Here is a 15,983-nt window from a genome sequence, read left to right as displayed (position 1 = left end):
TGTATCAAGCCTAACTTAACGAGCATGATAACTTCCTCCCTGGCCGTGATGACTGATTGGAGAATGGCATGTAACCTCAGGTTGTCCCATCAGACAGCAAACTTGGACTTCTTAGGTGGCTGGAGGAGCAGAAATGCTCTTTTCCACTACATTGGGACAAGAGTACATGTGGCAGCTATCTTAGTATCACAAAGAGCCAAATTTGATCAGAGCTCAGTAGAGAGTGATTATGTCTTGGTCACACTGCTTAAACAAAATTAGGTCTTGCTTAAAAACAAGATTTATGGGGTGCCTGGGTGGCTCAGTCAGTTAAGTGTCTGACTTTGGCTCAGGTCATGATCCTGGATCCCTGGGATTGAGCCCAGCATCAGGCCCCCTGCTCAGTGGGGAGCCTGCTTCTCCCTCTCCCTCTGCCTCTCCTCTCCACTTGTTCTCTCAAAAAATAAAATCAAATCAAATCTTAAAAAACAAAACAAAAAACCCCAAGATTTATTTTTGTTACTATTATAAAGACAACTTAAGTTAGGTTTTCCATTATCTGTGGTGTTATTTGCGATGATTAGCCTTTTATATACAAACTTTTTCTCAACTTCTTTAAGAGGTACAGGTTATCTGATTTGAAGTGCTGAATGCTACCAAGTGACATAAAACACTTTCAAAAGCCAAATGCTCAGGTATAGGATGTGGAAAACATGCCCTAAAATGGCATGTGTGGAAAAACCAACACATGAGTAGATACCAAGAAGAGATTTCGATTTTGGCTACATTAGAAGTATAGTTTATAGAAAAAAGAAAGGATCATTCTACCATAGTCCTAAAACCTCACTTTGGATATTGTTAACCTCTCAGCAAAAACCACTAGCCAAGGATAAAGACAATTTGGAGAGAACTAAAATTGACCATGATGAAGATGGGGATGGGGTGAAAGATAATAGCATGTTTAACTTCAAGAATTCTTGGGGGACATAGAGCAATTTTCTTCAAATGCTTTTAAGACATGTATAATAGACATTTGGTTTTTGGCTACTCAGTATCACTTGATTTACTAGCCACTGATATATATTTGATGACTCACTTATCTCTTCAAATTTATCCGAAACTCATACTGCCTCTGGATTATTAAATTACAACAGCCACTACATTCCCATTTTTGCTTAGGTCAGTTTGAGCTGGGTTTTCTGCCATTTGCAACTAAGAGTTCTGATACAAAATGTCACCTCTCAAAAGGATTAGATCTTTAAGGTCCCTAAAGACAGCCCAAAATGTGTAAACTTCAGGCCAAAAGTCTTCTGTTAAATGAGAAGGACCAAATTTCTAAGAAGAAGGACTATCTGAAAATGAAATTATCATTTAGGAAGATAATTCAAGGTCTAAGTTTTGATGGCTAATTGATAAAGGACTCTGAGGTCTTTTTTAGACCCAAGACTCTAGGAAATTATCTCTAAATAATTTTAAATTTTAGGAAGGCAAGCACAATTAGTGACAAAATTTGCAGTTATTATAAACATACTAATTTTAGTTCAGTATTCACTATAGAGTATTTTTCATATGCTGATTTTATACTTTTTTGGTATTTATGACTTCTTATATATTGGTATGTTATATCTAGTGAATTTTAAAGTCACTTAATAGACTTTAGTCTAAATATTTAAGTAGAGGCTTATGGCTGTATTGTTGTTTTGATATCATAACTGTATTATATTGCATGTGAATTTCCTACTTGGGAACACAACTTTAATTACAACATTATTCCCAATAGGGGAAAATGACTTGCTGCAAAATAAAATATTTGCTGCAAAATGTGACAAATGCTTCTACTGATAGGTCAGGACTTCAATCTTGAATTTCTGAAATACTTAAGTAAAAATCATTCCCTTCCCCATTCTTCCTTCTTGCATAAACAAATGAAATGAGCAAAATAAACAAAAACAGCAGGGACTTAAGTAAAACAAACATTTTTAAAATTTAATTTATGAAATACATTGCAGTATGGATGTATGTTTGAATATGCACAGAAAAATATCTAGAAGGATACATATTAAATTGTAAACAGGTTACCATGGGGGGGTGTAGAATTAGGGAAGGGTGAGGGGGGGCTCTTACTTTTCAACTCATATGCTTCTGTTATGTTTGAAATTTTACAATGAGAATTCATTACTTTTATAATAATCACAATAGAAAAAATTTTTTTTAAAAAGTAACAAAAAGTAAAAAACAAACATGTATCTATACAGTAGTTTTAAGAGCTACATTAGAGGTATGGAGTATTAAATCACCTGGCACACTTTTCCAATAATACTGTGGTGGTAGATATAATTGTGTAGTATATAATCAAAGAAACATTAGAGAAGCTACTTTTAGCAACATCCCAATTAAAAATGTCCCCTGGGATAAGAGCCCTTAAACAGTGACCCTTCAAGACGGATATTAAAACTGAAAGCAGAGCTTAACTATTCCTATAGGATCTATAGGAAAACATGTCAATCTGAAAACTTTAGACAAAAGAAAAAGCTTCACAGAAGTAACTTTGGAATACTAAAGGCCAGAAACTGGGAGTATGAGGACAATCCAGTCCAGACCCAAAACCAAATCATAGAAATCTTGATAATCTAGGGATATAGGTTAGGGATACCTATTTTACCCATTTGTTTATCATTTCTCCCAATTTCTCAACTGGCCTGCTTTCTACCTCAATGAGTTTAACCTAAACATATTGGAATTTTAATGGGAAGGAATAAAATTAATTTCATCTAGATTAGTTTAGGTTCATTCTTGTTACAAAAGAACCAGAGAAACATAAGACATGGGATTTTCCATTATTCTTTTTTTTCTCACAACTATTTCTAGCTACTTAATGAACATTTTGGGAGATAATACTTGTGATTTTTCATGGGTCCCTTAAGTTCTGTATTTGAAGAAATCTTTTTTTTTCCTATTCTAGTTTTTTCTCCTTTTATTGAAGTCACCAGATGACAAGCTTTTTATTATTATGAACTTTTTTCTTTCAACAAAGAGGATTCTTTAGGTGACTATCAGGTTGATGGTTAAATATTCTCATCAAAGTTAAAACATCTGTAACTGGAAGGGTCCATCTTTTGCAAGCTACATAGTTAAGAGCTTAACTAATACAATTTTGCACTCCTGAAAGAGTATTCCTGACCTAGCTGTCAGGGTTTATGCAGAATTATACTCACTGTGTGAGTAATATGGAAAATTTGACAAAATTTAATCAATTATTATAAATGGCAGAGATAAAGGGTATAAAGTCATAATGGCCATACTATTTTTAAAAGTTACAATAGCTGAAATGTTCATTTCTCAATGGATTATATTAGTTTAATTTAAAAAAAAAGAAAACAGCAAAAGATTCATCATTATGTATATATGAAGTATTTAGGATGATGCTTGGTATATAACCATTCAAAAAATTGGCTCTATAATGAACAGTGGATTAAAATAATAAACAAAAAAATATAATGACCCAAAATGGAGAGGAAAGCTTAGAACTAATTTCCTAGAGTATGTATTTAAATAGAAAGTCGAAGCTCACAGAGAGCAGTAAGGAATTCTTCATTTTCTGGGTCTACCTTTTGGGCCCTCTCATAGTACTCAGCAGCTTGCCTCTTTTCTCCTTCCAGCTTGTAAACAAACCCTAGGGCACTTAAACTCTGCACATCTGAAGCATTGTGGCTGAGTCTCTTGACAGCCAATTTCTTCAGAGCACTTGTCAATTTGGTGCGTAGGGATGACCGGTCTTTGACCTTTAAGGCTTCTAAATAATGGTGGATAGCAGTACTTTCTGATTTACGGTGAAATTCCTGAAAGCGGCCATAGTGATAATGGATCTGATGTTTGTGATCATCAGTTATGTTCTCCAGACGAAGGGCTTTCTGGAAAACGTCTTCAGCATTGCTATACTGGCCTCCCTCAGCATACATGTTGGCCAGATCTGTGTAGGCAAATGCAAACATAGAGTCCTTTTCCACAGCTGCTTTGAAATGAAATATAGCAGATGTAATCAGCTCATCAACTTTCAGTTTATCCTTTCCTTTAGGTCTGTTGCGTGTGGCCTTCTTGATTTGGATCATTTGTGCCCTATAGCAAAGTCCCATCTGGTGATGCAGGAAAGAAGAGGTTGGTGTCACCTCCAAGGCCTTTTTCAAAAGTTCCAGAGCTTTGTCCCAGGAATTTTTTCTCCTGTAGAATTTGGCTGCATAACGAAGGACATATGGTTGGGATGATATCTGGTCCAGGATTTCTTCAATATACCTTTCCCCTTCAGCTTCTGCATGTACATCTTGAAGCTTTAGTGCCAGAAAAACCTTAATGTAGGAGTTATCTGGGTTCAAGGTAACAGCTTTTCTCAGAGGACCAAGGGAAAAGCTCTTTACAGACCCTTCTCTGTCAGAATCATCCAGCCGATACACTGTGATGGCATAGCCGATGTTAAATTCTGGATTGTCAGGTTCAGCTTCCAAAGCCTTCTCAAAAGCCACTTTAGCCTTTTGGTAATACTTTCCTCCAAATTTCAAGAGTGCCCACCCTTTTTCACAGTCAATCTCAGGACGCTCCAACTTGTAGTTAGAAGGACTGGACAATTTCTTGCAAACATTCCCTATCTTGTCTATATACTTCTGAGATTCTTCGAGCTGGTCCATGTGATAATATACCCAGGCATAGTTTCCCCAAGTGACCAGACTTCGTATTTCCTCTTTGTCTGAGTGTTCTTGACGGATTATTTCTTCTGCTTGTTCCAGGCACTCTAGAGCATCTTTATTTTGGCCTTTCAGGTGTTTCACATAGGCCAATAAGTTATAAAGAGTGAGTCTGGATTTTGTGGTAAGAAATTCAAGCTGTTGACCAATTGTATCTTCTACATCAAACAGATCAATGTCTTCCTTAAGTAAATTCCATGTAAAGTGACATTCTAACTCCAACAGAATGGCCTTCAAGGAGTCCTTAGGAATTTCACTGTCAAAGATAAAATCCCTTTTAATTTTGAAGAAATGAAGGAAATAATCAATCTTTAAATCTTATATACCGTTTTTTGTTTAACAACAATTCTACCTTTTATTTGATCTTACAGTTCAAACACTAGTCCCCTATATCTTTATACTGGTTTCCTTGGTGTAGAGTTAAATTCTAGAAGTATTCTCATTACTTATCGCAAAAGCAGTTCTGGAGAGATGACAGGGTTCTCTCTGTCACAGGATATCTATTTCCTTTTGGTAGTCACTAAACCACAAGTACCTCCAATTTTTACAGAGGGGAATTTAAAATGTTTTATTTACTTGCCTTGAAAATTAAAAATAATAAATATACACACAGTCAATAATTAATACAAAAATTCCATTTCTATATTATGAGTAGGAAGGGAGAGAAGAGGTGAGAAATAAGAAAAAGGACTACACTGAAGAAGACACAGAAGCCACACCAATATATCATTTTTGCAGAGGAAGAAAGGAAGAGAAAGAAGAGAGGGAGGAAGGGAGAGAGAGAGGAAGAAAGAAAAGAAGGAAACCTCACACAGAGAAAAGACACAGAAACAGATAGTAACTGGAGCGCCTGGGTGGCTCAGTCGGTTAAGCGGCTGCCTTTGGCTCAGGTCATGATCCCAGGGTCCTGGGATCAAGCCCCATGTCGGACTGTCTGCTCAGTGGACAGCCTGCTTCTCCCTCTCCCTCTGCCTGCCGCTCTGCCTACCTGTGCTCTCTCTCCGTCAAATAAATAAATAAAATCTTAAAAAACAAAGAAAAGAAAAGAAACGGATAGTAACTAGTATACCAAGAGATGGGGAAAAGCATTAAGTTTGAGATAGATAAAAGGAGTAACAAATTTCCAGAGATGGGGAAAAGGCACAAGGAAATTTAGTAAGCTTAACAGATTTGATATAAGTGCCACATCCTTCTGACCTCTGGGGTTGTGGGCAACAATGGCTAATACCTATTATTACCTTACCATTGCTCTTAAAATTCACTTCACAAATATTTGTTGAGCTCCCTTTGTACAAGGCACAGTGTAATCTCTACAGGGTACATTGGAAACACTATCTCTGAAACTAGAAAGATAAAGGGGGAAGGAAGGGCAAGGAAATATTTATTCATTACTGAGACCATTTTATGTGCAAGATCTTCTAAATAATCCTGGGTATGTAACTGTGAACAAGACACAGCCCTGCTTATACAGAGCTTATAAGTAAACAATTAAAATTCAGCAGAAAGTTCCATGGAAGTGACCCAGGAAGTGTACATAGTCCAGTGCTGTGGACATCTGTGGTTTTTACTCGGTGAGGACCCCTTCTTTTGGTTTCCATTTCTGGAACATCCTCTCCCTCTACTCTTAGTCCATGCGATTTGAAATGGACTATCTACCGTTTAGTCTGGGAAGGCACATGATATTCTAGCCATTCCCTGGTCCCAGTGATTTATTCAGAGATAATCCAATTAAAATATATTTTTGCTGAAATGGGACTTTGATGGAACGATCTCCCTTCCTTCTAAAAATTTTAAGTTGGTAGAATATAACCTTGGGTGTGCTGGTGGCCATCTTTCCAAACTTGGGGAGAGTTTGCCTGCCTGAGAAAGACTCTAACAGAGAGGAAAGCAGAGCTTAGGAAGAAAGATAACTGTTCACAATAGTGACTAAACAGTCTTGTCTGGATCACTTTGTCTACCCCTGGACTTCTATTTACTTAAAGAAATAACCTCTCTCTGTGTGTGCCTGCTTAAGCCACTCTAAATTAGGTTTCTAATGTCTCCAACTGACAAAATCCTAATTAACATTCCTGGTTTTATTTTTCTGTTTTGCTGATAGTGGTAGTGTGGCAGTCAAGAAAGACTTTCTCAGGGGTGCCTGGGTGGCTCGGTTAAGCATCTGCCTCTGGCCCAGGACATGATCCCGGGGTCCTGGGATCAAGCCCCATGCTGGGATCCCTGCTCAGTGGGGGAGCCAGCTTCTCCCTCTCCCTCTGTCCCTCCACCCTGCTTGTGTTCTCTCTCTCTCAAATAAATAAAATCTTAAAAAAAAAAAAGACTTTCTCAATCTACAATTAACCATAATTCAGAAATGTACAGGGAAAAAAATTCTTTTTTTTTTTTTTTTAATTTTTATTTCTTTGACAGAGAGAGAGAGACAGCGAGAGCGGGAACACAAGCAGGGGGAGTGGGAGAGGGAGAAGCAGGCTTCCTGCGGAGCAGGGTGCCCGATGCGGGGCTCAATCCCAGGACCTTGGGATCATGACCTGAGCTGAAGGCAGATGCTTAAATGACTGAGCCACCCAGGTGCCCCAGAAAAAAAATTCCTTAAGTCTTCTCTCAAAGAGGAAAATGCCCTAATTATGGGATGAACAGTATACAGAGCATGTGTGTGTGAATGTGTTTATTTCCCTTTCTGATGCACACAAAGCCCCCCCCACCCTTGTATGTAAAATATAAATATATAGTTGTATAAATGTTTATGGGAACTATAGTAATAGTGCCATCGAAACATTTATTGACCTCCTCATGTCATATATGCCAGGCAATATCCTAGTTGTACTGGATATAGTAGTGAACAAATCAGAAAACGGCTCTTTCTTCATGGCAATTCCATTCTGGAAGAGGAAGGAACAAAAGGAGTTGATGAAAAACAAATATGTAAACAAATCAATATGAAAACTAATAGACAACATAATTCCAGGTAGTAGTAAATGTTAAGGAAAAAAAAATCAGAGTAATGGGATTAAGGGTGGTGGTGGTTGGGGAGGTACTTTAGTTACAATTATGAAGGGATAGCTTTTGTAGAAAGGGGCAATTGAAGTAAGATCTCAACAATGAAATGGAGGCAATCATAAAAGATCTGAGGCAAAATGGTCTAAGCCACTGCTTCTCAACCGGTGTGCTTTTGCCCCCTAGGGGATATTTGGTAATGTCTGGAGATAATTTTGGTTGTCACCACTGGAGGAATGCTACTAGCATCTACTGGGTAAGGCCAGGGATGCTGCTAAATATCCTACAATGCACAGGTCAGTCCCAACAACAATGAATTATCCAGCCAGAAATGTCAATAATGTTGAGACTGAGGAACCCTGGTTTGGGCTGAGAGGCCAGTGAGTGCAAAGGCCCTGATGTGAGAACAAACTTGGTGTGTTCAGGGGACAAAAGGAAGGAAAGTGTGGCTGAAGCATAGTAAAGAGGAATAGCAGAAGATGAGGTGTAGTAGTAGGCAGGGACAGATGATGCAGGGTTTAGAAGTCCATGATAAGGAACATAAATTTTACCCTAATTGCAATGGGAAACCACTGGGGGAAACTTTTTAAGTAGGAAAATGACAGTGTTTGATATAAGTTTTAAAAAATCCCTCTGGCTGCTGTGAGGAGAATGGACAATCAAGGGTCAAAAGAGGAAGTTTGGAAACTGATAGGGAAACTATTTGTTCAAGATTTACTGAGAGGTACAATGTAGAGGGCACTGTTCTAAGTGTTGGGATACAGCAATGAACAAAACAGAAAAAACATCCTGATTTCATGTAGCTTATATTCTAATAGGGCAGTGGGGTGTGCCAAGAGAAGATCAAAAAACCAAATGAAAATATAAGAGTATGTGAGATGGTAATAAAGAGAAAAATAAAGCAGAAAAGGAGAAAAAAATGGGAAGTTGGCAGGGGGTTTGAGAGGTGGTTAAAATATAAAGAGCATGACCAGAGTAAGTCTCCCTGAAAGAGACATGAAAGCAGCTGTCAAGGAAATCCAAGGAGAGATGATGCAAGCTTACGCTGTGGTTGTAGTGGAGGGTTGGTGAGGACTGGATTGGTTATATTTGAGGCAGAGCTGACAGGTCTTTCTGATGGATTAGTTGTGGGGAGGGCCATGAGGAAAAGAGAGAATCCAAGACGATTCCTATGCTTTTGACTTGAGGGAGTGGATAAATCAAGAGGCTTATTTGGAAATGTTAATTTTGAGATGTCTATTACACATTCAAGTGAAGATGCTAAGTATGAAGTTGGATATTAATGAATACAATACTGGGGACGAGGAGGAATGAAGTTAGAATGAAGGATATAAAATCGGGAGTGACAGACATGCAGATGGACTTTAAAACCACAAGATCTAGAATTAAATTACCTAAGGAGTGAGCATAGACAGAAAAGGTAAAAACTAAGCTGTAAGACACTCCCAAGTCAAGTAGACTAGAAGGACCAAGAAAGGAGGCAAAGAAAGAATAATCAGTGAGGAAGCTAGAAAACTAAGTATCAATGAAAGCCTAAGGAAGAAAATATTTCAAGAAAGAGAAACGAATATTCAATGTGTAAAATGATTCTAAGAGACTGAGTAATTGAGGACAGAGAAGAGATCACTGTTTTGGCAGGAGTAAAGCTGTGGGGGACCGTGATAAGTGTTTCACTAGAAAGGTAGGGATGAAAACATTACTGGAGGGCGCCTGGGTGGTTCAGTTGGTTAAGTGTCTGCCTTTGGCCCGGGTCATGACCTTGGGGTCCTGGAATCAAGCCCTAAGGCAGGCTCCCTGCTCAGCGGGTGGTCTGCTCCTCATTCTCTCTCTGCTTGCCCCCTCCCACGCCATGCTTAAAAAAAAAAAACACCAAAAAACCAATAAAAAAACATTACTGGGGTGGCTGAGGGGATAATGTGAGGTAAAGAAGTAGATATGAGGAATAGAGGCCACTCTCTCAAGGAATTTTGAAGGAAATAGAGAAATAGAGCTGTATCTGGAGGAAGGCTGAGGGAGATGTCAAAATAATTTTTAACCACATATGTTCAATAACCTAATGATATGCCAATAGGACTGTTCCAGTAATAAGGGAGAAAATGATGCTTGTGGGAGAGAGGCTGGGAAAACTGTAAGATGGAACATGAAGCTGAAGTGAAACTATACATTGTTAATATTCAAATCTTTTTTTTTTTTTTTAAGATTTTATTTATTTATTTGAGAGAGAGAGAATGAGAGAGAGAGCACATGAGAGGGCGGAGGGTCAGAGGGAGAAGCAGACTCCCTGCCAAGCAAGGAGCCCAATGCGGGACTTGATCCAGGGACTCCAGGATCATGACCTGAGCCGAAGGCAGTTGCTTAACTAACTGAGCCACTCAGGCGCCCTAATATTCAAATCTTTATCTCCAGCTTCAAACTCCTAATCATGGTTGCTATGCCCGTGTCATCCAGCCCCTGTCTACTTCTCTAGCCTCATTTTGTACAACTTTCCTTTCCCTTCCTGCACTCCAGCCATACAGGCCTTTAAAGAAATTGTTATTTCTTCTGCCAGGTATGTATCTACCTCAGGGCATCTGCATGGGCTTTTTATTCTCTCATTTTGTGAACTGTTCCTAAGAGAGTTCTAGGGCTTACTTATTCTCACAATTCTGGTCTTGGCTCAAATGTCAGCTCTTCAAAGAGGTGTACCCCTGACCACCTTAGCTAAAGCTGCACCCCACCTTGCCAGTCATCCTAAAGTCTAGTCTATCACATTTCCCTTTCTGATTAGCACTTACATCAATATTTGGTGGGAGTTGGGAAGGAGGAGAAGAGTGCTTTAAGTCAAATAGTAGATTGATGTTTTAAACTGAATTGGACAGAGTTTTTCAGGAACTGGAAAGGGGCTGTCCTAATAGCCAAAAGTGACAAAAGTTACAGAACTGAATTAATTGCACAATTAGTAGTAGTGATTAAAAAAATAAAAGCATTTCATATTTATAACCTTATCTCTGATCTAATCTCTATCTCTCCCCTGAATTCCAGACTTAATGAATTTTTATTTTTTATTTTTTTAAAGATTTTATTTATTTATTTGACAGAGAGACAGCGAGAGAGGGAACACAAGCAGGGGGAATGGGAAAGGGAGAAGCAGGCTTCCTGAAGAGCAGGGAGCCTGATGAGGGGCTCGATCCCAGGACCATGACCTGAGCCAAAGGCAGACGCTTAACGACTGAGCCACCCAGGCGCCCTGACTTAATGAATTTTTAGCTCACACCTTCAGTTAGAAGTTCAACTGGCATCTCAAATAAACATATGCAATCCAGAAATCTGGATTCCTTGAGCTTTTTCCTCCCCCAGTCTTTTTTGGCACCTCTTAGTTCCACAGGCCAAATAATCCAGGAGTAATCTGATTCTTCTTCTCTCAACCTCTCATCCAATCCAATTGGAAGTCCTGTTAATCTAACACCCAGATAAATCTCAAATCCATCCACTTTCCTCCATTTCTATTGCTGTTTTACTAGTTTAAACCACAATTATCTTTCCTTTGAGCTGGGGAAAATCTGGGCTCCCAGCTTTGGCTCTTGATCCCCTCAGAGTCCTACTAAACTTTTGAAAATGTAAACCAGATGATGTCTCCTGCTTAAAATCTCCCAATGGCTTCCCAACACCCTTAGATATTAATCCAGCTCTTGCCACGTCCTACAAGTCCCTAAAGAACTTGGCCTTATCTATCTGTCTAACCTTTTCTCCTCCTACTCTCCTCCTCTTCATTCACTGTGTTTTGGACATACTGACTTTCCTATCTTGAACATATCAAGTTCAAGGACTTTAAACCTGTTGTTTTTACTCTGGGAATGTTCTGCTCCTAAATCTCGGCATGACTAGCTCTTTCCTGTAACTCAGCTCCAACATTCTCTACCCAGGAGGCCACCCACAGCAGAAATACCTAAAATAGCCCCCTCCATTCTAGGTCACTTTCTTAGGCCATTACATTATTTTCCTTGTAGCTCTTAATACTTCCTGAATTGTGTTATTTATTCAATTATCTATTGTTTATCTATTTCTCCCATTTAAATGTAAGCCCCGTAAGAATAGGGACCTTGTTCTGATTTTATATTTTTCAACACTGTGTCCCCAGCACTGTGTCCCTGGAATCTATTATTCTAGCCAGTTAATAGAAACTCAGTAAATAAATATTTGTTGAATGAATGCAATTGTATACTGGCAGTTTCTAGCATGTCCAGCCCAGAGGTATAGGCTTAGCGTAAAAAGTACCTGGATTCCAGATGAGGGAATTCTTACTAGTTCTTCACCTCCTGCTAATGGCCCCAAACTTTCTCCCATTTCAGTTTTCCCTATCTCACTTGTCTTTATATCTTGGCATACTCTGTGTCTGGCTTCATGTTTGGATTTTGAAAATAAGTTTTGGACTGTTTCCCATGGTTCTGACTGGGAAGCCTGGTATGACTATCCCTTGGTAGTTGTTCTTTTCTCTGGTGTAACTGCACCAAAATCATGGGCAAGACATCCCCTTAACAGCCTGCCCAGATCCATGGCAAATGGGCTTACCAGCCCCCTGCCCATCCATAGAGTAAAATGAACACCTGTTTCTGTTGCAAAGGTTTACAGCAGCCCAGCTCAAGGACGACGAGGAAGGCTGCCTCAGGTAATATGAATGTGGTTGTGAGATCTCAAGGGGATATTCAGTCACTGAAGTGCCTTGCCCAGACTCTGGAATTTATGCCCAACTGGATGCCATGAGAAGTTTTATTTTTCAAACTTTGCTTAATTTTTAAACTCGGTCTCTGGAAGCTGGCAGAGAGGCTACTGTGTCTGAAGAGGCAACACTTATCTTTAGGAAATTTGAGGGCTTTTGCCATGAAGAAGCAGTCTTTCATTGTCCTTGGGAGACAGTCCCCAAGTGGAGTCCACCCCTCTTCCAGCCCATCCTGCATACCATACATAGTGCACCCCCCTTTCCTTCCTCGTTTCTTCAGGCACCTTCCTGATACCTCCTTCCCTTCTTACAGATGTTAGAAGCAAAGCACTTACTACATTTCCTTTTTACTTAAAATAATAATAAACAACATTTGCAAACATTATGTACTAAGCAATCAACTAATCCCACAGTCCTACGATCTGGAGGTCATTGATTTCTACGGATAAGAAACAGACTCACAGAGTTTAAGCAACTTTGCTTTGGGTCACCCAACTAGTAGGTGTTCCGAATCAGGAGCCCAAGATCTTACTCCCTCATCCCTCAGCTTACTAACTGCGGACGGTTCACTCATCACCACAGGGCAGGGTGCCAGCCCCTGGGGATACAAAGCGGGTGAGGAAAGGACCCCACTGCCACAAGGCAGTAAAGGAGACAGAAGAGGACACCCCGCCCCCAAAGAAAAATAGCGGACTGGGCGGAATAAGAAGAATCTGGACGCGGTACAAAGGCAGCTCACAAGAAGGGAAGAACTCAGACCCAGAAATCAGAAAGGCAAAATGGCAGTAGCCGCCGACCTAGGTGACAACTGCAGGGCTGCGGCCAAACCGTGTCTGCCCACATCGGGGGAATGGCAGCTGCCGCCCCAGGAAGGGGAGGAAGGCGACGGGCCTCAGGAGACCCGTGCCACGTAGAAGCCGCCCGAATGGCCCCGGGGGCGGCTGCCAACCGAACACTGTCGCCGCCGCGCCGCCGAGAAGAGCCGCAGGGAGGGGACAGGCTCCTGGGTCGCGTCGCCGGCCGGCCGTCCCCCCCCGGCCCCCGCCCCGGCCGGACAGTCCCGACTACCGACGCCCGGGAGGGTCGGGGCTCCGGGGAAGCGCGCGCTCGGCCGCCCTCCCCGCCAGGCCCGACTCCAGACGCCCGGGACCGGGACAGGGCTCTCGAGGGGCGCCCCCAAACCCGACGCCCGGTTGCCGGGCGCGAGGGGCTCGGCCCCTTGAGGGGCCGCGGCGCGGTGCTGGCAACGGGATAAAAGAAAAACACCGGCTTGAAACAAAGGCCTACGCGGTCTAGGGGCAGAAGCGGGGAAAGCCTTTACCTCATGGTGGTTGGGCGCTGCGGGCAGTCCCCTCGGGCTTTCTCCTCAGGACTGGGATCCCCGCCTGCGGAGCGGCGGGGCGCGCGCGCGGGCGGGCGTGTGCGCGTGCGCGGGGAGTGCGGGTGGGCGGTGGGCGCTTCCCGCGGGGCGGCGGCGGCGCGAGGTCGCAGCCCAGGCGTTGGCTTTGTTAAACGCAGGACCAGAGCGGCAGAAGGGAGCTGGAAAGTGAATCTGATCTCGGACTAGGCAGAGTCCAGCTCCAGGAAACGGAAACTTCTGCAAGAGCTGAGTGGGGCCCCGGCCCGGCTGAGAAGCCCCCGGGGGGCGGGGGGTGCACGTTTACAGAGCTCTGGGTGGTTCTGTGTGGAATTTGCAGCTGGCCCTCTGGACTTTGGCCCGGGCTCTCACCTGTCCCGCTAAGCCTGCGTGGCGCTCGAGCAACCTCATTTATTTTTAAATAAAACGACAGGAGATTGTTTAGCGTTATTTTTGTTGTAAGGGTGGCAGCGATGCTCTTTCCAGCTTTCTGCATCCTAAGCTGAAACTGAAGTCCTGCTTCCCGTCTTCATTGAAAAAACAGGTACAGTGCTATACACTGGTGCCGTTATTTCCGTTGCGTAAATTTAAGGAAATTTTTGGGTCAAAATGTATATACATTTTAAAAGTTGATAGGTATTGCCGAATAGCTTTGAAAAGAGGTTGATACACTTCCACTCACAATAGTGCTTTTCTTCTGTGCCCTTGCCAACCGCACTCACCATAATAAGATTCTAGTAAGGATGGGGGTGGTATTGGGAAGCTAAGCAGAAAATGCCAAATATCAATAAACCTAGATTTTTGTTCCCCTTGAATTCAGTCATTCATTCAGTCAACAAATTATACTGGACAACTGCTAAGAACCAGACATTGTTCAAAGCACTGTCAATATAGTAATGAGAAAACAGACAGAGGACCTACTTTTATGGAGTTATCTTCTAGTGTGGGAGATAAAAATAATAAAGAACAAATGAAACATGTATCAGATGGTGCTATGGAGAAAAAGCACAGAGAGGCTTGGAGTGCAGTGTGTTTTGCTAGTATAAATCTGTTGGTAATAGCTGAATAGCTGGTTTCACTGAGAAAGTGGCAACTGAGCAAAAATCTGAAGTGGGTGAAAGTGAGCACTGTAGATATGAAACTAGGGAAGAAAGTTCCAGCATGGGAAACAGTAAGTGCAAACCCCTGGAGGTGGAGCATACTTGGCATGCATGGATGGTGTGGTTGGAATGGGAAGAGCAGGGGAAAAGTCATAAGAATTGAGATCTGAGAGGTAATGTGGTGGGCCTGAAGGCTATCGAAATGTTTTTCTGAAGCAGGAAGCCACATTTTAGAAAAGGTACTGAATGGTTTAGTGTGGGGAGAAAAATAAACCCAGAATTTCCTCCTTACTAAGGCTTTAAAAAATTTGATAGTGCTCCAGTGTTTGAAAAAATTTTCAGTGTGTTTATCATGTTTTTTCTTCCTTGTTCCCACTTCTTTCCCTTCCTTTCTCTTAGCTGTATCTGGGCCAAGAGATTGTCTTTGCTTATTCAGGTTTAAATGAATAGCAACTAAGCAATCAGAGGTAAACATCGAAGGAAAAAGAAATCTTGGTTATCTACTTATTTTGTTAAGAATTCAAATTCAGAAAGACAAAAACTATCTGTAAAGAATTTAAAGAATATACATTTTCAGGATGAGGAAACGACGTGTTGAGTGGGTGTTGAACATGTTGAAATCATTAGATGGAATTTATATATCAATCTTTCTTTTCACAGAAAGTTGGATTGAGTGCGTTCTTGGGAAAATCAGTAGTGCATTGTCTTTTGAATTTATTCTTTTTAAAAATATTTTATTTATTTATTTGACAGAGAGCGCGCACAAGAGAGCGCACAAGCAGGGGGAATGGTAGGCAGAAGGAGAGGGAGAAGCAGGCTTTCTGCCAAGCGGGGAGCCTGATGCGGGGCTCAGTCCCAGGACCATGGGATCATGACCTGAGCTGAAGGGCAGACACTTAACCAACTGAGCCACCTAGGCGCCCCTTGAATTTATTCTTATCAAGATGTAAAACATAGCAACTAGAGAAAAAGGAAATAGAAAGTGAAACATGGCAACTGATCTAAAATCTGCTTGAGAAACCGAAACTTAAGGGGCGCCTGGGTGGCTGCGTGGTTAAGCGTCTGCCTTCGGCTCAGGTCATGATCCCAGGGTCCTGGGATGTCATGATCCCAGGGTCCTGGGA

General features: G+C 41.5%; 2 protein-coding genes across 6 annotated transcripts in view; one reads left to right on the top strand and one right to left on the bottom strand.

Moving 5' to 3' along the window:
- Positions 1 to 1,944: 1,944 nt before the first annotated feature.
- IFIT5 (interferon induced protein with tetratricopeptide repeats 5) lies at positions 1,945 to 13,818 on the bottom strand. The gene is made up of 2 exons (XM_035024683.1): positions 13,724 to 13,818; positions 1,945 to 4,971 (listed from the first exon to the last, which is right to left on the bottom strand). Exons 1-2 carry the CDS (start codon positions 13,726 to 13,728, stop codon positions 3,528 to 3,530), a joined length of 1,449 nt encoding a protein of 482 aa, XP_034880574.1. The 5' UTR covers positions 13,729 to 13,818; the 3' UTR covers positions 1,945 to 3,527.
- A 78-nt stretch (positions 13,819 to 13,896) lies between these two features.
- Positions 13,897 to 15,983, top strand: part of LOC118023474 (zinc finger protein 33B-like) — a 51,477-nt gene continuing 49,390 nt past the window's right edge. For all 5 annotated transcript variants that reach the window (XM_035024671.1, XM_035024626.1, XM_035024656.1 and 2 more), the window contains exon 1: positions 13,897 to 14,303. The gene's annotated coding sequence lies outside the window, so the exon portion shown is untranslated. The remainder of the gene's footprint in view (positions 14,304 to 15,983) is intronic.

The sequence above is a fragment of the Mirounga leonina genome, unplaced genomic scaffold, assembly GCF_011800145.1.
Source record: "Mirounga leonina isolate KUSES-001 unplaced genomic scaffold, KU_Mleo_1.0 Mir_114, whole genome shotgun sequence".
Taxonomy (NCBI): Eukaryota; Metazoa; Chordata; class Mammalia; order Carnivora; family Phocidae; genus Mirounga; species Mirounga leonina.
The sequence above is the reverse complement of the archived record's forward strand: the minus strand, read 5'-3'. Positions and strand labels throughout refer to the sequence as shown.